Here is a 27,248-nt window from a genome sequence, read left to right as displayed (position 1 = left end):
TCTGACAGAATGTGGTCCACTGGAGAAGGCAATGGCAAACCACTTCAGTATTCTTGCCTTGAGAACCCCATGAACAGTATGAAAAGGCAAAATGATAGGATACTGGAAGAGGAACTCCCCAGGTCGGTAGGTGCCCAATATGCTACTGGAGATCAGTGGAGAAATAACTCCAGAAAGAATGAAGGAATGGAGCCAAAGCAAAAACCATACCCAGTTGTGGATGTGACTGGTGATAGAAACAAGGTCCGATGCTGTAAAGAGCAATAGTGCATAGGAACCTGGAATGTCAGGTCCATGAATCAAGGCAAATTGGAAGTGGTCAAACAGGAGATGGCAGGAGTGAACATCGACATTCTAGGAATCAGAGAACTAAAATGGACTGGAATGGGTGAATTTAACTCAGATGACCATTATATCTACTACTGTGGGCAGGAATCCCTTAGAAGAAATGGAGTAGCCAACATGGTCAACAGAAGAGTCTCAAATGCAGTACTTGGATGCAATCTCAAAAATGACAGAATGATCTCTGTTCGTTTCCAAGTCAAACCATTCAATATCACAGTAATCAAAGCCTATGCCCCAACCAGTAATGCTGAAGAAGCTGAAGTTGAATGGTTCTATGAAGACCTACAAGACCTTTAGAACTAACACCCAAAAAAGAGGTCCTTTTCATTATAGGGGACTGGAATGCAAAAGTAGAAGTCAAGAAACACCTGGGGTAAGAGGCAAATTTGGCCTTGGAATACGGAATGTAGCAGGGCAAAGGCTAACCGAGTTTTGCCAAGAGAATGCACTGGTCATAGCAAACACCCTCTTCCAACAACACAAGAGAAGACTCTACACATGGACATGACCAGATGGTCAACACCGAAATCATGTATAAGTCATTTAAAAAAAAAAAAGGTTGGGTGGAAAAGAGCACATGGGAGTGAGGCAGATGTGTGAGAACTACTTTCACCACTCCTTCCAACACTAGATACCAGTCACAGATACAGAAAGGCCTTAATGAATAAAGAACTCAACACAGTTGCAACACACTGGCAGGGTTTATTGTTAGCACATTCAGTCACCCTTTAAATCGACCTAATAATATTACATGACATTCAACAGTCATTACTTATAAGTAGTGATTTACTGTGAATTCTCATCATGTACGTGAATATTACAATACTAAATGTATCTTTTATTCTGACTCAGGAAAGAAACTGAGAAAATAGTCTACCAGAAACAATTCTCAATAAAAAGATTTTTTAAAGCTTATTTAAAGAGGAGTGGAAAGAGCTAAGGGAACCAATAAGGTATGGTGAAGCATCAGTGAACTAGCAACATAGGAGATGGTTTACTATCTCTAGGTCTGAAGAAGTGAGAGGAGAGAAGTATTACTAGAATCTGATGGAGGACCATTGCCATGGGAAAGACCTGGTTAGAGCCAATAGGAACTAGACTATCCAATGAGCACTGGCAACAACTACCAAAAATGGCAGCTTAGCAGGGAAGAGGCAAAGTCAGTAAATAGGTAGACCTCTCTCTCCGTCCTCTGATCTCTCATGAGCACCAACAAGTGGCTAAGCCCCACCAGAAATCAAAACACGTGCAAATCCTCCTGGAGTTATCCTCCCAAGACACAAAGTAAAGAATGAAAAACAGGTAATTAAAAGATACACAGCATATCAGCTAACTGTTGTTTATCTTTCAGGCCTAAATTCAAACATTATTTCCTAGACTCCTCGGTCCTTCCCCCTCCCTAATTATGTCCTCTGATACGGTTTCCTAAGAACTTCTGGGTAATAAACCCAACATACTGTTTCCCAAAGACAATCGTAAATAGACAGCCACAGTGGTTAAGAAGTCTCTGCCATCACAGTTCAAGTTTTAATTACCATCTATGGGCTCTGTGACCTTTGGCAAGTATTTTTTTTTTCTTTATACAAGGACCCACCTAGCAGAGTCGGACATGACTGAAGTGACTTAGCAGCAGCAACAGCAGCAGAGTCTTAGAGAGGATTAAGCAAGATGATCCATCTAAAGCACTTAGCACAGTGTCTGGAACATAGTTAAGTACTGTGAAACCTATTATCAGCATTTTATGATGCTTTTAATCAGAAGACTCTCTTTTCAGTTTGTAAACTTGCTGAATTCTACAGCACCGCCTCCTCCCCCGTCTTTCAACCTGGCTTCCTTTCCTCCCTTGAAATCTTTGCTTGCATTTAAGGGCTTCCCTGGTGGTGCAGAGATTAAAGCATCTGCCTGCAATGTGGGAGACCTGGGTTCCGTCCCTGGGTCAGGAAGATCCCCTGGAGAAGGAAATGGCAACCGACTCCAGTATTCTTGCCTGGAGAATCCCATGGACGGAGGAGCTTGGTGGGCTCCACGGGTCGCAAAGAGTTGGACACGACTGAGCGACTTCACTTCACTTTCTAAATAAAAATGCAAATGCTACTCTGATCGAATACTTTGGTTATTTTGGTAATTTGAAGGTAAAAAAAAATTATCTTCCATCTGTAATTCTTAGAAAAACTTGGACTGAACACTTCATTATCTAATCACAGGCTTTCCATATGCAAAAATAATTCTTAGAAAGATAATCGGATAAGATGTAAAGTCTGATCATAATACAAGCAGTAGTGATACTCCCACTGGAGTTTCTAAAGCCTAAAGTGCTAGAATATATTTGACTATACAAGTTAGAAACATTGTTAAATATTTAATAATTTATCATTACAAGGCTATAAAATGTAACATCTTATTTTTATGAAAGGCAATATTTCACATAAAGATTTTTAATATCTAGAATTCAATCTGATGTGACGAGCTCACTCATTGGAAAAGACCCTGATGCTGGGAAAGACTGAAGGCAGGAAGAGAAGGGGACGACAGAGGACAAGATGATTGGATGGCATCACCTACTCTATGGACATGAGTTTGAGCAAGCTCTGGGAGTTGGTGATGGGACAGGGAAGCCTGGCGTGCTGCAGTCCATGCGGTCGCAAAGTCTCAGACACGACTGAGTAACTGAACTGAACTGAAAATTCAACTTTTTTTCTCTGGGAGTTCTCTCATATGACAGTTTCCTTAATCTTTCTTAGCCACCATAAGGGTCAGCAGCTTGGATTCTAGATTCAGCTCTGCCATGAACCAGCTCTGTAACCTTGGATACACTGCCCCAGTTTTCTAGGATGGCCTCAGTTGCCTCATTTTTAAATGAAGTGACTAAACTAAATGATCTTTGGAGTGTCATCTATCTTTATAGTATTATGACCAATTCTCAGACTAGGTAATTTGAGCTAGGTCAGTTTCATCACTTAATTTTCAAGAATCAGCAAACCCTTACAGGCATCCACTTTAGAAGTTTGCCATTTCATCTTTTCCAGATACTTATCTAAGATTTTAAGGGACACATTTTACTGTAATTTCCACAAAGTACAATTGTTTAAAAACGTTGACAAATATTTAAGAGGGTTACTTTTTTTAAAGTCCAAGTGCAGGCCATGGACGACACTGACATGCTATACTCACCGGGACAGCAGCCATGAGTGTAGGCTTCAGTACAGTACAGTCTCCTTTGCTTCCCTTTTTAATTTTGCTGGACTAGAGTAAACAAAAAGTAAACAGGATCAAGGAAAGAAACCTTAGCAGGAAAAAGGTTATAATTTAAGTATTAGCAGGAGCAAAGACAGACATTTACACATGGAATTTGCTCTGTACTGCTCTGTGAGTTATCTGTTCCAACTATCATAACCTACAAGTCTGAGGTATGAGGATATTAGTGTTTTTGTCCTGTAGATGATTTCTTCTAGCACATTTCAGTCTTTCTTATAGGAGAAACTCTGATCCAGGATAAAAGAAAATGGGGTATTTTGGTAAACTGAGCGTTTTTACTAATAACATATCACACATAGCACAGACTATCCATTTTCAAACAAAAACAAAAAAAGGTGAAAAAACCTAAACTAAGGTAGATCAAACACTAAAACAAAACTGAAAAAAATTTTAATTTTCTTTGATCAGCCAGAAGGCAAAGCCACATCTCAAAGTCATCTCTATGAACATCAACTAGCATCATATAGAAATACTATTTTGGTAACATTTTGGTTGATAGAATACTGAAGACAATGAAAGTAATTATCAGTCTCAAAATAATTTTAAAATATATAGATAAAGCAATGCTAACAAATCCTCAAGGTTATTTTCTATAGCAACATACTGCTCATGGGAGCTATTTTTGAAGCCAAGGAGAAAGTTTTAGCTGAATTAAAATATTTCATGTTTTAGTAAACTGTTCTCAGCCGAACACTGTAACTTAATATGATCATGTCAATAGACTGAAAAGCTTGTCACCTGGTCAGAGAGTGTAAGTGGAGAAGAATATCCAATCCTACAGCCATAGGTAAAGCAAGAGATCTCTGCTGTCAACTCAAGCACATGAGCCAAAGGCAGGTAGCCAATATACGTATCCTTTGGTCTAAAACAAAGTAAGAGAAAGATTCTAGCCATTCTTAAAAAGACATTGTAAATTAGAAACATCAATTATTGTTTTACTATAGTCTGAGTTTAGAGAATGTCAAACATTAGTTCTAAGAACACTCAATAATTTTCTCTTACCCCAGCCCAGGAATTCTCTCACACTGGCCAGTCATTCCAGCTATCAAATTGCTATGATGCATCATCACTCCCTTAGGTCGGCCAGTAGACCCACTGGTATACATGACAATAGCCAAGTCTGAAGGAGTTGGTCTATTTGGAGAAACGCTCACTAAATGAATGAAAAAGCACATTTCCTTTAGTTTAAAAGTTAAATTGTTAAACAGAGATAAGATTTTTAGATTCTGGTGTAATGATAAACTATTTAAAACAAATACTCTCTATTGATCATCAACAAGAAAATGGTTATCCAATTCTGGTTACCTGCAATGAGAACTTCAAACTTAATTTGGCCCATTTTCTGAATGTTTAGCCTAATCCCTCTACACAGTGCTGTTTACAGGGTTTTGTTGTGGAAAGATATCTAAGATCTGGAAAATTAGGACGATAGAGTACTGTGTGTGAGCTCCTCAAGCCTCAGTTTTCTCATGTCTAAAATGAAATGGTTGGACTAGATTTTGGTTCTTAACCACTGGTGGGCATAAGAATCGCCTGTGCAACTTAAATAAAATACTATCTCTGGACCCTAGCTCTGAAAATTCTGGTTTTGTATGTCTGGAATGGATCACAGGCTCCACAGGTGACACTCATACACACTCCTGATTGAAAACCAACTGGACCTGACTCTCTTCAAGTTTTTAGAAAAATAATTTTATTTTAAAAAATAATTGAACCATGGATGTTGAGTAAGATAACAATAAGATAACCATTATACATTTAACATATTTTTTTAATTAGATTCCAAGTAGCAAGTAAAATCCAAAGGACATCAAACCAAAATGATGTCTGTGTTTTGATGGTTGCTTCTTGAAATCTATAAAGGAAATCATTTCTTGAAACTGCTGAAAGTGCAGTGACATAAAAACTGTAACAGGAAGTTGCTTCTCTCTCTGCTACACACACACATACACTCACTCATGCCTGTAGTTAGAATATTTGGTATGTGTCTGGATTGGGGATTCTTTTGGGTCTTTCAGAATTAATGCTTCTTTCCCTATCAGGGTCAGACCATACTTCGATTCTTTTTAATCAAAATCAAACAGGAATTTTAGGAAACCAAGAAAAAGAGACAATTTAGAGGGGCTTAGATGGCCTTCAATTCCCACCAAAGGTAGTATCTAAACAGTTTCTAAACTTTGTTTCTTCTTGCCGTCTGCCTTCAGGTAGGAACGTTTAATCATCTTGTGTCCTGAGCTCCAGAGCCGCCTCTGCTTGTTGAATGATTAGGGGAAAGAAATAGAGAGGTCTTCCCAACAGATTACAGTTAGCTGTCTTGAGCAGGGATCAGCCAACTTTTATTGCAAAGGACCATAGAGTAAATATTTTAAACTTGGAGGGTCGTATGGTCTCTCTGCCAAAGCTACCCAGGTTTGTTACTGGAGAGTGAAGGAAACCATAGGCAGTTGTTAAACAAATGGATGTGACTGTGTTCCAATCCAACTTCATTTAGAGAAACAGATGCAGGTTGAAGCTTGCTAACCTGTCTGCTAGAGTTGTGCTTCTCAAACTATGAGGACCTTTTTTCCCCCTAATAATTTATGAATGGATGCATTTGTAAAATACAATAAAAGAAGGTAGAGATGAGTGGACTAGGTAGGATATGTGGGTCTATCATGTTATGGCTCACACAAAATTATGAGGACCCCTACCTCCCATAGTTTTATGCCAACAAATCCCAACCAATCAGGACTTGTCAGTCAACTTTATCCCAATCTTGCAGTGTCAACCTGGTGTTGAGACACAACTCTCCATGGGTCTGTTGAGTTTCTGCACATCTTGTGAGCAGAGGCACTGACTTTATTCTGGACTATCTTTTCAAGGATGATTCCACAGTGAACAGCCTTGGAAGACAGAAAAAGTGTCTCCCTCTGGAGCAAAGAACAGGCGTGCTCACTGTCCAGTGCAATAAAGATAATACTTTTCCTCAGAGCAAAGGGCAGGCATGCTGACTGCCTGTTATAAAAGACTTGGCTTCCTCATCTAGCAGAGTATTGTGATCTTCTCATTAAACATGTGAAAGAAAATAATTTAAATGGAATATTTCAACTGTTCAACCCTCTCTGACCTGATGACCAACTGACATTTTGATATGACACACTTAACTTATTTCAAATGGAATACCAACTACCATACCAGTAGTAGAATAAATCCAAGTATGGTTTTATTTATGGTTTGTATCCTCAGAGATATGATTAAAATCAGTAGCATTAGCACTAAAAAAAATAAAGGAAAATTTTACTGAATGGAAGGCCTGAGATCTGTCCCTTACATGAGGTTCAGACTGGAAGGTTATAGTAGGTTTTTAACAAAAAAAAAAAAAAAAAAAAGGAAAGAAAGTTTGGCAGCAGCTGCCATAAATCTGAATCATCGAATGCATGCATGCTTAGTTGCTAAGTTGTGTCCAACTCTCTTCAACCCCATGGACTGTAGTTTGCCAGGCTCCTCTGTCCATGGAATTCTCCAGGCAAGAATACTAGAATGGGTAGCCACTCCCTTCTCCAGGGACCTTCCGAACCCAAGGATCGAACCCTGGTCTCCTGCATTGCAGACGGATTCTTTACCATCTGAGCCACCAGGGAAGCCCTGAACCATTGAATACTTCTCAGTAATTTAGTAAATTTTCAAACAGTGGTTACCTTTTTGAGGAGGGAGAGAAAATCTTAATATTATATGGTCTTGATAGTTTTTAAACATTTTTCATGTTATTTTTTATTGAGTTATACAAACCTTTTTTTTAAATCAGAGAACTTAACAGTTTTCACTTGTATTATTTCTTTAATTTACTGGAATAATAAGCCTTGAATCAATTAATAAATTTGTTTGCTTTACTTACAGTTTTCTGGCTTGGATCCCAACTCTTCTACTGATTGCATGCTGTGAATCTCAAATCCTTCAGGGTATTCTGCTTTATTGATAGTCTTATTGTCCACATAAATGATATGTTTAACACAGTTGATATCTATCAATGCAGTCTGTTGAACAGAAGGAAAATCCAGCTATTAAATATGGGCCCGCAATCAACTTCATTACTGAATATTTTCCTATGCTGTCAAATGCTACCATAAATTAAAAGAAAATGTCATATTTACCTTAAGTTTACTCTCCAGAAGTTCAACACTAGTAATCAGATATGTAGCCTCAGATTCATTTAACCCATGAACTACAGCTTCTCTGCCAAGGGTGGCATATAAAGTCACAACTACATAATAAAAAATAAACACAAACATTAAATGATAAACATTTCTTAGATATATTATTTCAGCCAACTTTTAATGGTAGACTCACAGACATGAATATATTTTATAATCTACTTTGCTTTCATAGTCTCTGCTCTTACCCTTCCACTTTGCCTCAAACTTCCTGGCAGTTGCAAATGTGTCTTACAAATTCTCAGGATTCTAACTCTCTAAACCTAAAGAAACCAGAAAATACTAAAAGTGCCACAAACTGGGCACAAATTCATCAGTTAGGATTCTCAAGGTCAACAGGTTCTGGCTTAACACTTGCTCAGGACAGTTTCATGTATAAGAACAGCCCACTCTCTCCCTCCAAAACCACCAGGCACTTACGAGGAAAATTGTACTTAAAGCAGGTCTGTGCCGCAATCATCCATTCAGCCCTGGTCTCACAGAAAATGGCAATGGTGCTCTTTGGCTTCAGTCCCAGTGCAGTGAGTCCACTACCGAAGTTATTCACTCGGCGGTTCACTTCGAGATAGTTCAACCATTTATAATTCCCGAGAATTAACTGTTAGAGTGAGAGATGCTGTAATATTAGCATATGTGCTCAAACAAGCAATTAAAATACTATTCAATGGGGAGAACTCAAAATTGCCCTTAAGTGAATATACAGACGCTAGGAACAGCTTTGGAGAATTAGTTACAGGCACTATAATGAAATGTTGGCATGTTTTAAATGCACTTGATTTATAGTCAAGTGTACCTTCCCCTTAAAAAAAATAGAAAGCCCCAAAATGCTTTACCTTCTTAAAAACCTTTCCATTTGGCTGCATTTCATTTTCTTCACTTAGGACTTCCCTGGTTCCCAGGCTCTCCTTCTTCCCAAACTTGGAGACAGCATGATCGAATAATTTATCCAGGGTGTCTGCTCCAGGGATGTCTATGACAGCTAGCGAGTCGAAGTGCGTGACAGAACGATATGGACTTCCAGGTTTGTCTGAGGTGGGCTTAGCTTTTATTCTCTTTGCCATAGCGTTTTTCTTCTTAGCATTGGTAAGAAAATACCATGGAATAAATATAAGGGCACTGTATATTGTTATTAACAGGTGGATAGGCAGCAAAATAATGGTGAGCACACTTTGCTTAAGTTTCATGGTGGCAAGGCTTCTAAAATGATGTTTATTTCTTGTTATTCTTTGGCTTCGGAAAGCCTGATTTTGCTGAAGAAGGCAATAATGGGAGCAGCAGTAAGAGTAGCAGAATAGTCAAGGCAGTTCAATTTTAATGATACAGAAAGAGTTAGTAATCTTTGGAAGCCGACAATAAAGTACACCTGCAGGTGAAGACAATGAACCAGGCAGAGAGCAGGGAAAACAAAACAAAAACAAAAGAGTATTAACAAGTTGATAGCACCATTGATTTAAATACTCAGGTTTTTATTAGTTTCTAGCATTGATTTGATACGAGAAAGCAGAAATAACTGGTCTGAAAGACTGGTATTTTCCAGTTTTAATCATTATGGCCATAAATTTTAGATGCAATTTTTGTAGGTTATCTGGTATACTGCACGTGACTCTACAAGTCAGTTGTATAACACTATAGCAACTATATGAGCACATGCCTGTGATATTTAAGTTTGGCTAAATTTTAGGAGAGTAGAGAATGCCAATACTGAGGTTTCTCTTCAATATGCACATGTAAACTGAACAGCTTTAAATAGTATTTGACTTTTTCAAAAGAGGGGAAATAAATCCACCAGTTTTGGCTTATTTCTCAATGATCAACCCAGAAATATTCTGAGTTCTTCATTATGATAATTTTTTAGTAATGCTATTCATTATCGCCTATCCCCCAAATTGGACTAATATAATCATAAAATCATTTCCTACATGTCTGTTTTGTGCTCAAATTGCACCAGTTGCCTGGGAGTGGCAGTATTAAGTCCAAGGCAGTGTAAGTCTCCTGGCCCCTGCTCATTATGAGTTAACAGTTATGAAGTCATCAGCACACAAGATAGATCCAATGTTTTTCAAACTTTATTTGCAGGAGAAAGGGGCAGCTAACCCATTTCATCAAATAAACACTAGTGAAGATTTCCCATCTGTAAACACTAAAGTAGAATTGCTCTGGCGGAAGCAGGGATTGGGGGTGCCCTGAGTCCCACCCTGGACTTCCTGGAACCCCATTCTCAAAGTGACCACTCGACCTTCTTTCCAACGAAGAGTCTGTAGAAATACCTAAGTCCTGTGGTGCACAGTGCAAGCAATTAATGTGATAGCAGTTCAGAGCAAGTGCAAAATGGTCCACAGTTACAAAGGGAAGCTTTGTGGAGATTAGACTTAAGCTGGACCTTATGTTGGGGATCTGGAAACAAAGGAAAAGGACAGAGGTCATTCTGGGCTGGGGAACCACATGAAGAGAGGAATGAAAAGACTCTAGGAGAGGAATGAGTGCAAATAATAAGGACACTCGCCTGACTGGGGCACAAAGTACTCGCCACAGCAGTACAGGCCACAGTAGTACATGATCTGACAAATCAGGCGAAGTAGTTTTCATTTGATTTGGCAGGAAACTGGAGGCCACTGCAGGTCAGAAAAACAGTGCCAACTGGAAAGGAACTGCAGAAACAGCCTCATGGAGAATAATCTTTCTCCAGGAGCTTGCCTTCAGTTGAGAAAGCTATTTTGGTGAGTGGCAATATATTTCAACTAGAAAAAAGTACAGTATTAGCTCACTTTGAGGGGCCAAAGCAAAGTGCATCCTTCTGCAACTCCTGTGAAAATCAACTACTGACCCCAAGACAGTTGTGCCTTTTTACACCAATTACTATAAAATGGTAACATAATCCTTAAGCCTGCTCTGCTGTTATTCATGTTGTTCAACTGAGCGTGGTGAAATGAGCAAGAAATTACAGATGAAACGACCTGTGATTCAGGCCCCATCTCTGTCACTGACTAGCTGTGTAACCTTGGGCAAAGCCTCTGAGCATAAGATCTGGCTAGATCAGTAGGCCTTAACTTCCTAGGGGTGATGGACCACTTTCAGAATTCAATGAGTACTATAGACCCAGTTCTCCTCAGAAAGATATGCAAAATGGTATACTCAAATTCAGGGAATTCCTGAGTTCCCTGGAATCCATCCATGAACACCAAAGGTTGACACCACCCTTACAATTTCCTTGGGCCCTTGCAACTTTAACTTTATGCTTTACTATACCTAGAAAAGGGCTTCCCTGGTGGCTCAGTGGAAAGAATCTGCCTGCCAATGCAGCAGATGTGGGTTTGATCCCTGGGTTGGGAAGATCCCCTGGAGAAGGGAACAACTACCTGCTCCAGTATTCTTGCCTGGGAAATCCCATGGACAGAGGAGCCTAGAGGGCTACAGTCCATGGGGTCACAAAGAGCCAGACACAATTGAGTTACTAAACAATATACCTAGAAATTGCTTTCTCCATCTCTCTGACAAGTCTCGTCACCCTTTTTTTTTTTTTTCAAGATAGAATACACCAAGGGTCTATCATAGTGCCTGATCCTCAGTATGCAAGATCCCCTCTAATAATCCTCTCCTCCATCAAACATTCCATGACTACCCAAATCCATGATAGTCTCTCCTTTTCCTAATTTCCCACATCACTAGAAATGTCTACCACTCATTCTGATCCTTGATTATGTCATCATTTTTAAACATCTAAGCATCTAAGTATGCAGCACAGACCAGTAGTTCGCAACCCTATCAAATCCAGCACCTCTTTATTATAACAAATATTTTATAATACTCCTTTATAAACCCTAAAGGTACTCAGAGATGATAGTCTACTTACACACACAGTTTTAAAAATAATTCCTTACTGATAATATAAAGAAGTACTGAAAGGAAATTAATTCAAAATAAATACTTATTTCAATACATAAATTCTCAGGGACAATACCAGAAGACAAACAAAAGTCTTTAGACTGATAGAATCCCCCTAAGTGGGGAGTATCACCTCAGTCTCATTTGAAAAATGGGGCTGAAGAAGCAGAAGACAGCTTTTGACAATATTACAAACTAGCTGGATTTAAACTGTGCTGCATGCTTTTCAGTCAATTGTTTTGTTATATACACTTAATTTTTTACACAGACTTCCCTTAAGTCTTAGAGGTAGGGAAACATCTACTTGATCCTCATAGTACACACACATACATACACACACACACACACACACACACACACACCCCCACAAGGCTCAAAGAACACTGAGGTAAAGAGAGATCATTTAGTTTAGAAGTTTTCTATTTTTTCTGGTGGTGCTGAGGCTGGGGGCATGGGGTGGGTATGGGTCACTCATTTGAATAAAATCTTATATGCACATGGAAACACAAGTATAGATAAAAGAAAAAAGCAGAGTTGCTTCAGTTGGGGAAGCTGTGTGAGCACCTGAAGGGACTCTATGGAACCTCCATTTCAGCTGAGTATTTGAGCCACTGATGCTGTCTGATCTTTCATCTCCAAGGGAAGTGAATGAGTGACAGTGCAAATTGCATCCGAGGTCTGTCCCCAAGTTTGGTGCTCTTTCAAGCACCCCCCGCTCCCAGGCAGCCTCCGCTCACTTTGGCCTATCATTTAAAAATCCTTCTGTATCAAAAATTTTCCAGCATTACACACAGTCTGCTGATAAATTAATTTTTTAAAAAAATTTGAACACCTACTATGTATGTTTTGAGCACATAATACAAAGATGAGTAAAACATGCTCTCAATCCTTTGCATGCACATCTGCATGTCCATATGTATGGTAGGGGGCAGGGAGATGAGTTCACAAATATATACAGTAGACTATGATAGATCCCATCAGAGAAGCAAGAACAAAAGGTATTCAAAAAAGGGATGAGATTACACCCAGTTTGGGGATCGGGGAGAGATGGAGGACGAAGGAGAACCACCTAGGAAGGTTTCACAAAAAAAGCACAGTATTTTGGGTTGGTGTAAAGGATGGGAACATTTTCAAAAGGAGAGGACAAAGACTGGGAAATGAGGATGGTCCTCATGGACTCTGGGGAATGGCTGGCAGCAGAACTGCAGGATGTATCAGAAAACAGCAAGCAGCATGGCAGATGCTTTCGAGCTTTCTGCTTTTAAAGTGCTGGTCCCCTTTTGTGATCTAAGTCATATTATTTCAGAGTCAATGCTACTAGAATGTCACTATAAGAGACACATGTGTATAGTGATTTGGTAACTTAAGATTAAACACCCTGCTATTATATTAGAAGAAAGCCTATGATAGGTTGGGTGGTAAACACCCTAATCAAAGGAGATCTGGCTTCTCAACTCAGTATCTGCTCTTAAATGTGACTCTGGACAAGATATACGACCTCTCATGTAAAGCTCTGTACCAGCGGCATCATGTGCAATCGGGAATACTGCTTGTGTTCTACTTGCTTGCCATCTACTTCATGGCACTGTTGGGGAAGTCCTCTGTCTGATCCAGCTTCACTTCCATGGGTGTGTGGTATTGGTCCCTGGAATACACTCTCAACTCTCTTGCCCCCTCCCACTTTGGTGTACTCACTCAGCTAAACCACGACCTGGTTAAATCCAGTTTACCACCTTATCTGCACCCTTCCCCATGCAGCTGAATTTGGCTGGAGAAACACCCAACAGAGCCAAACATCCCCCTTTAGATCCATGGCTGCTCCCTCAAATGGACCCTTGAAGCTGCAGAGAAGCCATGCTGCCCTGCCCTAGGCCATCCACAGGCTTGCTCTCCTGGGGTTCATGCTTTGTTTTCTCTCTTCAGACCACCAAGTCTCCTTCACTGTCCTCAACCTCAGCTGCTGACCTGGCTTACCATTTGGCTGAGAAAACTGAAACCGTCTGAAGAGAACGTCCACAGACTCCCACCAGTGTCTCTGCAACTACTCGCATCTGTGGCCACATCTCTCCTCTCTCCTATGACTAGAGATGGGCTGGTAATGCTCCCAGCCAAGGCCGACCCCTTCTCTCATGCATGAAGCCCCTGTCTAGACTAGAAAGACCTTGATGCTGCTGCTGCTAAGTCGCTTCAGTCATGTCCGAATCTGTGCGACTCCATAGACAGCAGCCCACCAGGCTCCTCTGTTCTGCTGCTCTATTAACTCTTCCTTCTCCTGCCTCATTAATTTCTCCTGCTCTGCTGAACTGGTCCCACCCACATTCTAACAGGCTATGATTTCTTTCATCTTAAAAACCATTCCCTCTCTTGTACCTTATTCTCTGCCTGTGGCTCCATTTCTTCTCCTTCTCTGTGTGTGTGCTAAGTCACTTCAGTCATGTCTGACTGTTTGGACTATAGTCCGCCAGGCTCCTCTGTCCATGGGATTCTCCAGGCAAGAATACTGGAGTGGGTTGCTGGGCCCTTTTCCAGGGGATCTTCCCAACCCAGGGATCAAACCTATGTCTCTTAAGTCTCCTGCATTGGCAGGTGGGTTCTTTACCACTAGCGCCACCTAAGAAACCCTCTCCTTCTCTGTAAGACTCCTTTAAAGAGTTGTCCCCATGCCCTGTCACCCAGTTATCTCCCATTTTCTTTTGACCCCACTAAGCTCAGGTTTCCTCCTGCTGCTGCTGCTGCTGCTAAGTTGCTTCAGTCGTGTCCGACTCTGTGCGACCCCAAAGACAGCAGCCCACCAGGCTCCGCCATCCCTGGGACTCTCCAGGCAAGAACACTGGAGTGGGTTGCCATTTCCTTCTCCAATGCATGAAAGTGAAAAGTCAAAGGGAAGTCGCTCAGTCGTGTCCGACTTTTCACGACCCCATGGACTGCAGCCCACCAGGCTCCTCCGTCCATGGGATTTTCCAGGCAAGAGTACTGGAGTGGGGTGCCATTGCCTTCTCTGCAGGTTTCCTCCTACCATTCCACAAAATTGCTTTGCTCAAGGTCACCAATGACTTCCATGTTGTCAGATCCCAAGGTCAATTAAAGCTCAGGCCTCACCCTGCCCTTGACCCACCACCAGCCTTTAGCCCAGTTGACCCCTCTTTTCCTGCTGGAAACTTCTTCACTTGGCTTCCAGGAGAACCCATTCTTCAGATTTTCTTCCGACTTCCCTGACAATTCTTTCTCCATCTTCATTGCTGCTTCTTATCTCCCAGACCTCTCAATGATATAGTGTTCAGTCCTTGAACCTCTTCTTTATCTAAGCTCACTCCCAAGGTGATCTCATTTAGGCTCATAGCTTTAAACAACATAAATATGGTGATGATCCCAAAGTTTCTCTGCTAAGCCTGGAGGTCTCCCTTAAGCACTAGGTTTGTATATCCAACTGCTTCCTCAACAGATCCATTTAGATATCAGTTACATACTCATTTAATACATATGTATTAATAGGAAATTGAGCTGCTGATCATCCTTCCACAAATAGCCCACTCAGTCTTGCCCGTCTCTGTAGCTCCAGTTGCTTTAACCAAAGGCCTTCAATCAGGTTCACTTTCATCCCCCTCTCTTTCTCACAATTCCACAGCCAATTCATCAGCAAATCCTACCAGCTCTACTCACAAAACAGATACCAAAGTTAACTACTTCTCACCACCTCCACACATACCAACCTGGCTCAAGCCACTGTCTCCTCTCACCTGGAGAACTGCAATACCCAATGTGAGCTCCCTGCTTCCACTTTTATAACAAATTATAAACTCAGCAGCCAGAGTGCTCCAGTTCAATTGTAAGCTAGATCATGCCATTCCTCTGCTCAAAACCTTTCAAAGAATCCCCATGTGACTCATTCAGAAAAAAACATAGTCCTTACTCCAATCTATAAGAAGGGACCTGTCCCCCACCTCAAGTTTCTGCCTTCATCTGCGACACTGTCCACTTCCTTCTGCTACCATGCCAACTTGTTCCTTGATGTTTCTGGGACACAACAAGCATGATCCTGCCTCAGGGCTCTTGTACACGCTATTCTCTCTACCTGGAATGTTCTTCCAAGATACCTTCCCAGCTTATTTTCTCATCTCCTTTTTGCCTTTATTCAAATATCACTCCCTCAGTAAGGTCTTCCCCGTGCTCAGTTGCTAAGTCGTGTCCGACTCTGTGACCCTATGGACTATAGCCTGCCAGGCTGCAGTCATGGGATTTCCCAGGCAAGAATACTGGAATGGGTTGCCATACCCTCTTCCAGGGGATCTTCCTGACCCAGGGATCAAACTCAGGTCTCTTGAGTCTCCTACATTGCAGGTGGATTCTTTACCACAGAGCCACCTGGGAAGCCCAAGGCCTTCTCCAGTCACTCCAAAATCACAGCCCGTTTTGATTTCTCTCCTTAGTACTTAACACTACTACATCATATGCTTTATCTTTCATGTTTATTTTCAAGGCCTCCATTAGAACATAAAGGTTCCGTGAGGCAGAGTTTATTGTTTGCTGCTGAATCCTCCTACACTTGTACCTCTGTGTATGAAGTGTTCAATAAACTTGTTGACTGAAATAAGAATGGAGATGGGATTGCTCTGAAACTATAAAGTAAAAATGTATGTTAAGGGCAATAGCCAGAAGACAATCAATCTTAGTCATCTTTTTAAAAAATCACTTGTTCATGCCAACACTCCAGGAAATGGTATACTCTTAAAATTCCTGGTAATTACCTTGAACATGTGTTTAGTTGCTTGATAGAAAACATGAAACTGGACAAACTGCCTTTTCCACAGAGGAAAAAGACAAGTTGTTACAAAAGCAAGAGGATTATAGAATTTGTATCATGTGCCTTTTCACGGATGCCTTTCACAAATGCTGTCCTGCCATGTATGAAGAGGGATACTGCTGTCCCACCAGGAGGACATGAACTCTGAGTTGCACTTCCTTAAAATCAAATAATGCACTTGTATTTCAGCTGGAAAGGGCAGGGCGTCAGCTTCAGTCAGGGGATAGCGAATCATTCCTGTTGATGTTCAGCATTCCATTTGGGAATCGGATTGCATGCTCACTCAGTTGTGTCCAACTCTTCAGTGACCCCATGGACTGTAGCCTGCTAGGCTTCTCTGACCATGGGATTCTCCAGGCAAGAATACTGGAGTGGGTTGCCACGCCCTCCTCCAGGGGATCTTCCTGACGCAGGGATCGAACTTGCGTCTCTTGCATCTCCTGCATTGGCAGGGAGATTCTTTACCAATGAGCCACCTGGGAAGCCCGAGCATCAGATTAATAACCACTTATTGAGCCTGTACTATGGGCTATGCTCAGTCCTTTAGATACACTATTTCCTTTAATCCTTCAGAAACACACTTTGAACTAATATACTAATGAACTAGGGATGTAACTTATAACTGATGATATAATAGTCTCAGACATATCATTTGATCAAGATAACACAGCTAAGTAGGGATTCTGATCCAGGTCTACTGGATTTTAAAGTCCATGCTTTTAGCTGTACTGTCTGTGACCTGGGTCATACTGGTATAATTTAAATAGGTGAGAGTGACAAACTTTGTGTATGAAAAAATCCTGATGACAACTTTGAGCACTGATCTGTCCTACAGTCTAAAGCATTTTTATAGCAGTGCAGGGGGCGGGGAGCCCTTTAGCTGCCCAGTAAGTCCTAGAAGTTTAAGTGAAAATCAGGTGTAATTTTACTTTGCTTCTTGTTTTGAGGCCAAGTTTAATGTTAAGTATTTCATTCCAGTTACTTCAAACGCTCTGAGATAGTTAGGTTAAACACAAAAAGCATTAGTAATACATGAAGCTCCAGCACACAAAGTAAACAAACGTGACATACTGATTAAAGGCTGAATTTAAAAGAAATCATCATCTTTTCCAATAGCATGTGACACAACACCCATTCAGGAAAGAGAAAAAATAATAAACTAAAGTCCATACCAAGATAATTTTTTTTTAACAAGTTTTAGAAAATGGTCTAAACCAAGCAAGGATCCATGCATCTACCAAGTTGAGACACATGGTAGAGACAAATATTCTTCATCTGTCCTTGATATATTTCCTTATGAAAATGTAACAGATATCAATGTGATAATCTGTGATTAACTGTCAGTGGTACTTTAAGAAATCACATTTTCAAATCACACATCAGTTAAGAGTAATTTAAATACCAAATAAAGAGATAATTTGCCTTCTGAAAAGGATAAGCCTGTATCCACTAAACATTAAATCAGAAAACAATTATAAAAATTCCAAGAGATTAAAACAGATATGCATACCTGTTGCACTTTAAAAGATCATACTTCGACATAGATATTGCATCAACAAGACTTTTGTAAAGGGGTGGAGTGCTTTTTTAAAAATTCCTATTTTCTTTCACACACTATTAAAAAGTTTCAAGTGATTTTAAAACATATAGGAGAAAGGTTATATACCCATTAAAGAAAACAGTTGCTTTGGTTAATGAAATCAAACTTCATAGGCACTACATTACAATATAATTAACCTTATATTTCAACATTAAAACTTTTTAAATGTTAATATTTTAAGAAAATAAAAGGCAGTAAGAGTAGCTAGCATGATCTTTTGCTTTCAGACAGTTTGCAGGACTGAATAATCATGTGAAATATATATCTGTCTGCTCTATGTAAGTCTCATGTGACTCAAAGTTGGTAAGTCAATTTAATCAATATGAAATAGCTTATACAGTCAAACTTTTGAAGTTTACAGTAATTATAATAAATACATTTGAAAGCTGAAAAAAAAGCAAAAGAAAAGCAAACACCTAGGATGACTAGACAGATGCTCTATACCACACACTGTACGCCTGCCTAGCTAGTTTGACTAGAAGAGTCTCACAGCTATGACTGATCTTTGGTAACATCTCAAACAAGATGAACCAAACTTGTTTGCTTCATCACCTGGATGGATATTAACTCCTGAAGTCGCCATCCTGCTAGTCTCTTCCCAGCTTTCCCCAGCAAAGAAAGCACCTCAGCTGCCATGTTGAAGATGCCCTTTCTTGCTGGAGCACGCGTTCCCTCCCATAATGCGTTAAGAACATGCCCAGCACGTATCAGATAATGCTTTTTATAGGTCATAGGATAGTATAATTTGGATCCTATCTACATATGTTGAAATAAGGAGATGTCATGTGTTGAAATGTGGGAGCCTCATACAATGTTGTGCCTACACACCTCACACACACTGTGTACAAGTACATTTATCTTCCTCATTTTAAGTGATTGAAACACACTTGATTTTTATTTTTAAAAACACACTTGATTTTTTAAAGCTTTCCAAAGTTGAGAGTGGATTGGATATAATTTAATCCAAAGCTTACATATAAGGAATTTTGAGGATATACCATGCTAGAAGTGGCACCTGCCAACAAGACATGATGTTATAATCCAACTTTTTCAGACATCATGAAAAATGGGAGAGAAACTAAGTTCTAGGAGTTACGTGTTCAGAGAAATATAAAGGGTTCAGCGCTGTAGAAGGGAAGCAGACAACGACAATGACAACCCCAATCCCTAATCCCTGCTAAAGAGGATCTGCTACAGGTCCCTCTAGACAAAACCCTGCTGCTACATTCAACAGCCCATCATGCATGGTGTAGACTTTTTGTCTGTAAAGTCTTCCGTGTACTGGGTATTTTTTTCTTTATGATCTTAACATAAGTTAATAAAAACAATTGGATTACATATCTGACAAATTAACTCACAGTTATAAATGTGTTATCTGAATGAGAAATATACAGACTATTATCATTGCTATTTGTTACACATCTGTCTCCTATCATCTTATCTACTAATTATAATAAATCAATACAGCTGTGAGCTGCCAACCCTGAGCACAGGTTTAAAAAAAAAATCTGTTAATCTGCAGTGCTATTTCCCACAGCCTTTGTTTTACAGGGAGAATTTTGCAACTTACATCTTGGCTACATGCCCTATCCTCTGGCCTTTCCTAGAGGAGGGACCAGTTTAATAGATTGGTTCTCTATGAATGTTGTTTCCCAGTACTCACACTGTTAAAAAGCCATGCAGCAAGGTAGTCTTAAACCATTTCTTACAAAATGGCTAAATAAGTCACTATGATTCAGCTACCAGGCCACCATAATGTGAAACTGTACTGTGGTAAATAACAAACAAAATAAAACAACAAAACCTCGCTCTGCTCTTCAGTAGCAAATATATCTTATAACTGAGATTAATAAAAGAGTTCAGTGACTGATAAATCTGTTGAAGACTGAAGTCTTATAGCCATTCAAATCAAAAACCATTCAAATCTTATAGCGCTCAAATATTAGCGCTAGTAAAGAAAAGGGCATGGATATTCCAAAGACAATGAAAAAATTCAATATGTATTTTTATTATTAACATTATTATTAATGCAATACATAGTTAAATTATTCACACTGAATTATGGGTGTTCCTGACATTTGAGAAATTAAAGAATTCTTAACTAAAGAAGGATGCCACACGAAGTCAAATACAAGAAGCCATGGAAAAATACTCTGAGAGGTAATGTCTCCATGTTAAGGATGAGGAATATTTTCCATTCTGTTCTCTCTTCATGTTCATTTGTTCACCTGACCCATGCAAGCTTCATGAACGTGAGTGAGATAAGGGAATTAGGTATTTCTATTTTGAAGTGTACTTTGGGAGAGGCAAGGCACTATGCCAATTGAAGAACTCTCTCCAAAGTGTTTATTGACTCCTGAACTGGCCAGATACTCTTGCTAAAGCTTCTGGAAACTCCTGCTCTTCACCTTGGTAGTTCTTTCTCTTACACATCTAAGTGGGCTGCAGGCCAATTACAATAAATTTTTATGTGTGTGGGACGTGTGGGGTGGGGGTGGAGAGGGAAAAAGAAACAGGAAATAGATTCTCTGTGTATAAATAACTATAGGAGCCTGAATCCTACAGCCCATACAATTGCACTATGGTCTATTTCCCAAAAGAAACACTAAACCTGTTACCTTATCTCCTTTGTCAATCATGGGACAGCATGCTGCCTGTGTAGCTGAATTCGGAGACAACTAATTTTGGTCTGTTGATGAAAATCTTTGTTCATGTTCAAGATTTTTCTAATGCAGCCTAATCAGTCAACTGTAGCAATCTTTGCTATACAAGCACATTAAGTCTTTTGAATTTCTTTATACTTGGAATTCAAAAATAGTTATGAGCACATAAAAACTACTATTTCTTCTGTTTCAGTTTCATAATCTATTATAATGAGAGCGATTCTCAGAAGACCAGAAATACAAGAGAGACAGCATTGTATACAGGGCTTTGGTCCTGGCTCAGCAGCTTGACAAGCTGCACTACCTGGAACAAATTAAATTACCTCTTGTCTATTTCCTCATCTACATGAGAAAGTTGGATTCAGATTTTAAGATATCATAGACAAGTAAAAGTTTTATAAACAAAGAATGATGGTGAGGGCAATGACACAACTGCCATTTTTTTTTTTTTTTTGGCCAAGCATGGACATAAAAAACAAAAACCTATCATTTACTATCACCAACATTTCATAAAATACAGAATGGGTCTAACTCCTCAAAATTAGAAGGATATAACTTATAATAAGCAGCAATTTTTCAAATCGAAAAAGTTCAGCTTTAAAAATCTCATGGCCTGTGGGGCTTATTTCCCTCACTTCACCATGGGCCAGTAAAAAGTCTTCACTGGTCAGGGTACTGTCTAAAAGTAAATGTTTGGGAACTCCGGAACTAGGTAATTTTCAAGGTCCAAGGCTCAAACACTAAATTATAATTGTAGGTGCTCTGTTATATTTCTTTCATTCTATATTATAGTCTAGAGTAGGTGTTTCATGAAGGACAGCACTGATGCCTAGATTTTTGAAGATTAGAAATACATTTAAATCATTTTGAGAAATAATAACTAAAATTAAGCTTCAATTTATTGGAGGAAGTATACACTACTACAGATTCAACTTCATCAATATTAATGAACCATTCACTGGACACTTACTATTAAGCTCATTTTACAGATGAAGAAATTGAGGCAAAGGTAAACTAAATAACTTTTCAGAGACACACTGCCTCAGGAGTCAGAACTGGAACTCCAATTATGACTCCACTTTTTGGTAAAACTCAAAAACAAAAAAAAAAAGAGAGATTATATTTAGATTTTAATTATCACTTCCCCATTCATAAATGAGTGACAGATGTTTTAAATCTTAGAAGCTGTCCAGAGTAAAAAGTTCTATTTTACTTTTCCAAATAATGCCTTTTTAATATATAAATATTGGCAGGGCTTTTCCAATATAAAGAGAGAAAAAATGTCTATTAGTTTGGTCACTTAACTTTCTCCAAAAGCTGACAAGATTGCAAATTTAGAATTTTTAAAGGACAAATACTTACAGATTTTCTCTTTTTCTCTTAAGAAGAACCCGTATATCTTTCTGGATTTGAATCTGCAATAAGAGACAATATTTATGTGTATGGTGACATAAGAAAAGATCCTTTTTAAAAAGAAACCCATCTGCTTTTTCGCATTACCTGTGCACCTTAGTTCATGATAAGCCAGGTACCAAAGGAAAAACAAAAAATGACTAGAACTAGTACTATTGGGGTCTTACAAAAGTAACTGAGCCTGGCTCTAAGAAACAGTAGTCAAAACCCTACGGGAAAAGGGCAGATTAAGAAACAAGCAGACGACTGAACAGACATTTCCCCAAAGAAAATGGTCAATAAGGTACATAAAAAGGTACTCAATATCACTAATCATCAGGGAAATGGAAATCAAAACTACACTGAGTTCTCACCTCACATCTGTTAGAATGGCTGTCACTAAAAAGACAAGAGATAATGAGTGTTGGTGAGGATGTGGAGAAAAAGGGACCTCTTGAGCACTGTTGGTGGGAATGCAAACTGATGCAGGCACTATGGAAAACAGTACGGAGGTTTCTCAAAAATTTAAACAACTATCACATGATCCAGCATTCCCATCTCTGCTTATATATGCAAAGGAAATGAAAACAGGATACTGAAGATCTCTTCAATGCCTTCCCATGTTTAGTGAAGCATTATTCACACTAGCCAAGATATGGAAAAAAACTAAGTGTCTGCTAAGGAATGAATGGATAAAGAAGATGTGATATGCGTGCGCGCGCACACACACACACACATACACACACACACACAATGGAGGTACTATTCAGTCATGAAAAAGAAGGAAATCCTGCCATTTTCAACAACATGGATGGACCCTGAGACATTATAGTTAGATTAAGTCAAAGAAAGACAAATATTGTATTATATCACTTATATGGAATCTGAAAAGGTCAAACTCAAAGAAACAGACTAGAAGGCTGGTTATCAGGGGCTGAGTGGGGTGGTGGAGGAATTGGGGAGATGCTGTTAAAAGATACAAACTTGCAACTAGAATGCTGAGTAAGTTCTGGAGATCTATAATGCACAGCACAGTAATTATGATCAACAATACTGTATTACATACTTAAAAATTTCTAAGAGATTAGATTTCAAATGTTCTTGTCACAAAAAAGAAATGATAGTTAACATGATGTGATAGTTGTTAGCCAATACAAAGGTATTAATCAGTATAATATATAAATATATCAAATCAACCCATTGTACATCTTAAACTTATACAATGTTATATGTTAATTATATCTCAGTAATATATATATATACACACAATTAAATGTTTTTAAATGACAGAGAGCAGGAGTCATGATGTAAATGGTTTTATTTCTACCTCTTCTCCCATAGTCAGGATAGGAGCCAAGTTCAGAGACAAAGTCTGACTATGGGAAACTAGTAGGTCAATCTGACTGGTTAACCCCAACCTCAATGCCCACAGGCACCCAGCTATTTTCTCATTAAAAATGAACTATTTCCTTTAAACAATACATGGCTCTTTCCAAATTCAAATACAGCACTGGTCTAAGTAGAAATGAGAGATAATTTTCATCTTCCTTCAGTGAATAAAGAGAGAGTCTTGTGACATCCTTCAAGATATATACACTGTGAAGGTTTAGGATCCATTTATAGTTGAGAGTTAGTCTATTTTGGAAAATGCAGGAGAAAACTTCTTACCATCTGAATACTCAGAACAGTAAAATAAAGCTCTCCAGTAACAGATACTGTTTACTTACATTTCAACACGACTGGGCATCATATTATGCTTCAGTTTTCTTTCCATCCAGTAGTACTTGGTACTACTTCCATATGATTATAAGAATAACATTCAAACAAAATTTTTACTCTAGACATCCCAATGGAAGTTGCAAATCAAACATCCATATAACTAATCAACATACTAACTAGCTGGTATTAACTCAAACAGTTGGTTTTCTCTTTTGCTATCAGGAGGGTGAAGGAAACAAAGGTTTATACCCAGATCAATCACTAACTAAGTATGCCAATCGTTTGGCTTAATAGAACTACTTTTCAACTTCAAGTTAATACCCACAATCTACTCTAGGAAAGGGGGCTCTGGCAGTAGTATCAGTACCTGTGCAAATACAAGTGGTTAAGATTACTTATAAACAAAAGACACACTATTTAATATTTTCTTCCTTTACTCCCTGAGGGCTAACACTTGATATTAACACCAAGAGGGGAAATCTCTGCATGTTCGTATTAAAACAAAGTCCCAAGAGCTCAAAAAGAGAACGTTGAGGAAGAAAAACTTCATATTTCTTATACAAATGCATGTATTTCCTCTTCCACACAGAGCTTAATTCAGATAACTAACAAACAACAAAAAACCAACCTTTCATAAAATCACATGAACTCATCTATAGGTGGTGCAGAGTCGGGACGGGATACAAAACTATCCAGTAGTTTGTGTAATTTGAAAAATAATTTCCATAGAGAAAGTTTCCAAAGGAGACCTGACACTTGGTCATTGGTCCTACAGAAAGAGAGGCTGGAGAGGATACTCAAAAGTATAAGAGAACTCTTTCAGTTGGATGAGAGGCCCATACCAACCTTTGGCTAATTTCCAGTCTGAGAGCCCTCAATCAATTGGGCAGGACAATGTAACTCTCAGATGTTCTTTAATACAAAAGACAGGCATAATTTTTCTCAGCTTACTTACTTAAGTTGCTTACTTAAAAGTAAGTAAGTTGCTTACTTGCTTAAAAGTAAGTAAGCAACAGCTTACTTACTTTACAGATGATAAGTAAGAAAGTAAGTAAGTTGCTTACTTAAAAGTAAGTAAGTAAGTAAGTTGCTTACTTGCTTAAAAGTAAGTAAGCAACAGCTTACTTACTTTACAGATGATAAAAGGGAATCAAATCACATTTCCTGCTGCTGCTGCTGCTAAGTCGCTTTAGTTGTGTCCGATTCTGTGTGACCCCATGGACGGCAGCCCACCAGACTCCCCTGACCCTGGGATTCTCCAGGCAAGAACACTGGAGTGGGTTGCCATTTCCTTCTCCAAAGCATGAAAGTGAAAAGTGAAAATGAAGTCGCTCAGTCGTGTCCGACTCTTAGCCACCCCATGGACTGCAGCCTACCAGGCTCCTCCGTCCATGGGATTTTCCAGGCAAGAGTCCTGGAGTGGGGTGCGATTGCCTTCTCCGAATCACATTTCCTAACTGAGCCTAATTAAGTTTCTCTGCACAACAGAAAAACTGGCACTCGCCTCTCTCTCTAGCCTCCTCCCTACAAAATAGCATCCTCCTCTTAAAGTCATCCTATTAAATTGAAGAAATAATCTGATATAAAAGAACTAAACAGATTATCAACATGCAGGTTCTCTTTACAGATGATCAGAAATATGGATGATCTGGCTAAAATTACAATGTAAATTTGAGTCATACTTTTCACTTTCACGGATATGCAAGCTTTTGCAACATAAGGAAGTTGGAAATCCTTAGCATAGCAAATTTTTAAACAGACTGAAGCATATACCATGGTTTGTTTCCACTTTATAGTCACTTGGTGGCATGAACAAAAGGAGTAATACAGCATCTAGAGTTGATCATCTTTCAATTAGGGAATGAGGTAGCTCTGAGAAAGCCTTCCCACTAAATATCAGGGAGCATAACAGTGTCCTTGCAGCTAACAAGAGAGTGACTAAGGGAAAAAGTAATACAAATAGAAGGCAGTGTTGTTCAACCTCATGTTTTGAGACAGACTTCATAACAAACCATTAATGTGTTTAGTTTTTGCCCTTTCTGTAAATAAGTTTGTGTGCTAATGAATATTTTGGAAACATTTTTCTAAAGTAAAGTCCATATACTAAAAATGTGACAGCATCAGATGGAAATGTTTCAGGCATGATCAATCATTCTTTCCTTAATGACTCAAGGACCAATCTTAGTAAGTTTAAAAGAGAATGTTTCGGGAAACAGTGGGAAACATTAACAAAGTCCTACGCACATTGTGTCCAAATCTAAAAGTAAATCCTGGAAAGTCCCTTATGAAACAATTCCCTAAGCAACAGTGTTTTATAAATCTATGTATACAAAATTTATATACCGGCAAATACTAATGGATGAAAACTGCCATGCTAGCATATATTTTAAAGGTCAGAGATGTTGAAATAAAAAATAACACAGGTGCAAAACAGTATGTATGAGTCTATCATTATATATATACATACATATTTGAGAAGGCACATATTCATAGAAAAATTAGCAAGACATGCACCAAATATTACTGCTATTATTGCATGGTACAATTAAAGGGGAATTTTACATGCTTTACTAATTTTAAGTTGTGTATTCTTTGATTTAGTGTCTTCCAAAGTTTCCAGAAATAAAAGTTGCTTTTACTTAAAAATTAGTTTTTCAAAATCCTAATGGAACAAGAAAATGACTCATTTAAAATGCCTACATGACAGTAATAAGGTAGTCAAATCACCGGAGGTACTGCTCAGAGTCTAAGCTACAATAGAATCTTTTCTTTTCCCTTTAAAAATATACTTGAGTATGAGTGGTCCAGGAGCTTTAAATGCTCCTAAGATTGTGGGTCACTTGACTTGTAAACATTAAAACTATTTAAGAAATGTTATAACCTAAGTAAAACTACCCAAAATCTATCATGAAAAGAGTATGGATGTAATTCCAGACTCTAGACTAGTCACAGACTAGTCATAGACTATAATGTTGCTTCATGGAAAAGTTAAAACCAAAAAGTGTTTATAAAATACTCATGATCTCAAAAAGCTACTTGAAAAACAAACATTACAAATTATCAAATACAAGTCAAACTATCTTTTTCATTCGATCTTCTAGAAATAAGAGCTTTAACAGTTTGGTGAATACCGTTGGGGACTTTTTTCTAAGCATATTCTAATACACACACACAATTTTTAAAAACTGAATTATACTATCTATACAAGCTTGCAACTTTCTTTTTAAAAAACGGCTCTTACATGCCTTTCCATGTCAGAATACATAGATCTAACATAATACTACTTTGTTATTGCTTTTTAAATTTTTAACAGTTATATGGTATTCCATTGTATGGCCATGTCAAAATTAAGTCTTACCAATCTACCCTGCTGCTGCTGCTGCTGCTAAGTCGCGTCAGTT

General features: G+C 38.8%; 1 protein-coding gene across 6 annotated transcripts in view; it reads right to left on the bottom strand.

Moving 5' to 3' along the window:
* Positions 1 to 27,248, bottom strand: part of ACSL4 (acyl-CoA synthetase long chain family member 4) — a 77,595-nt gene that overhangs the window by 25,155 nt on the left and 25,192 nt on the right. Inside the window, exons 1-9 of one of the 6 annotated variants that reach the window (XM_086386641.1) lie at positions 24,977 to 25,150; positions 22,099 to 22,151; positions 8,624 to 8,863; positions 8,211 to 8,388; positions 7,731 to 7,840; positions 7,475 to 7,613; positions 4,603 to 4,753; positions 4,339 to 4,462; positions 3,517 to 3,588 (exon numbers count right to left, since the gene is read on the bottom strand). In XM_086386641.1, the coding sequence (XP_086242767.1) occupies positions 3,517 to 3,588; positions 4,339 to 4,462; positions 4,603 to 4,753; positions 7,475 to 7,613; positions 7,731 to 7,840; positions 8,211 to 8,388; positions 8,624 to 8,851 (1,002 nt within the window). In that variant the 5' untranslated portion in view covers positions 8,852 to 8,863; positions 22,099 to 22,151; positions 24,977 to 25,150. Of the gene's footprint in view, positions 1 to 3,516; positions 3,589 to 4,338; positions 4,463 to 4,602; positions 4,754 to 7,474; positions 7,614 to 7,730; positions 7,841 to 8,210; positions 8,389 to 8,623; positions 9,154 to 22,098; positions 22,152 to 24,976; positions 25,151 to 27,248 lie in introns of those variants that run through there. The other 5 variants (XM_086386643.1, XM_086386637.1, XM_086386638.1 and 2 more) reach the window with 5 other exon arrangements.

Source organism: Bos grunniens, chromosome X (genome assembly GCF_055505025.1).
Source record: "Bos grunniens cultivar Pamir isolate PY7600 chromosome X, Bosgru_T2T1.0, whole genome shotgun sequence".
Lineage (NCBI taxonomy): Eukaryota > Metazoa > Chordata > Mammalia > Artiodactyla > Bovidae > Bos > Bos grunniens.
Note: the sequence above shows the minus strand (reverse complement) of the source record. Positions and strands in the feature narration are given on the sequence as shown.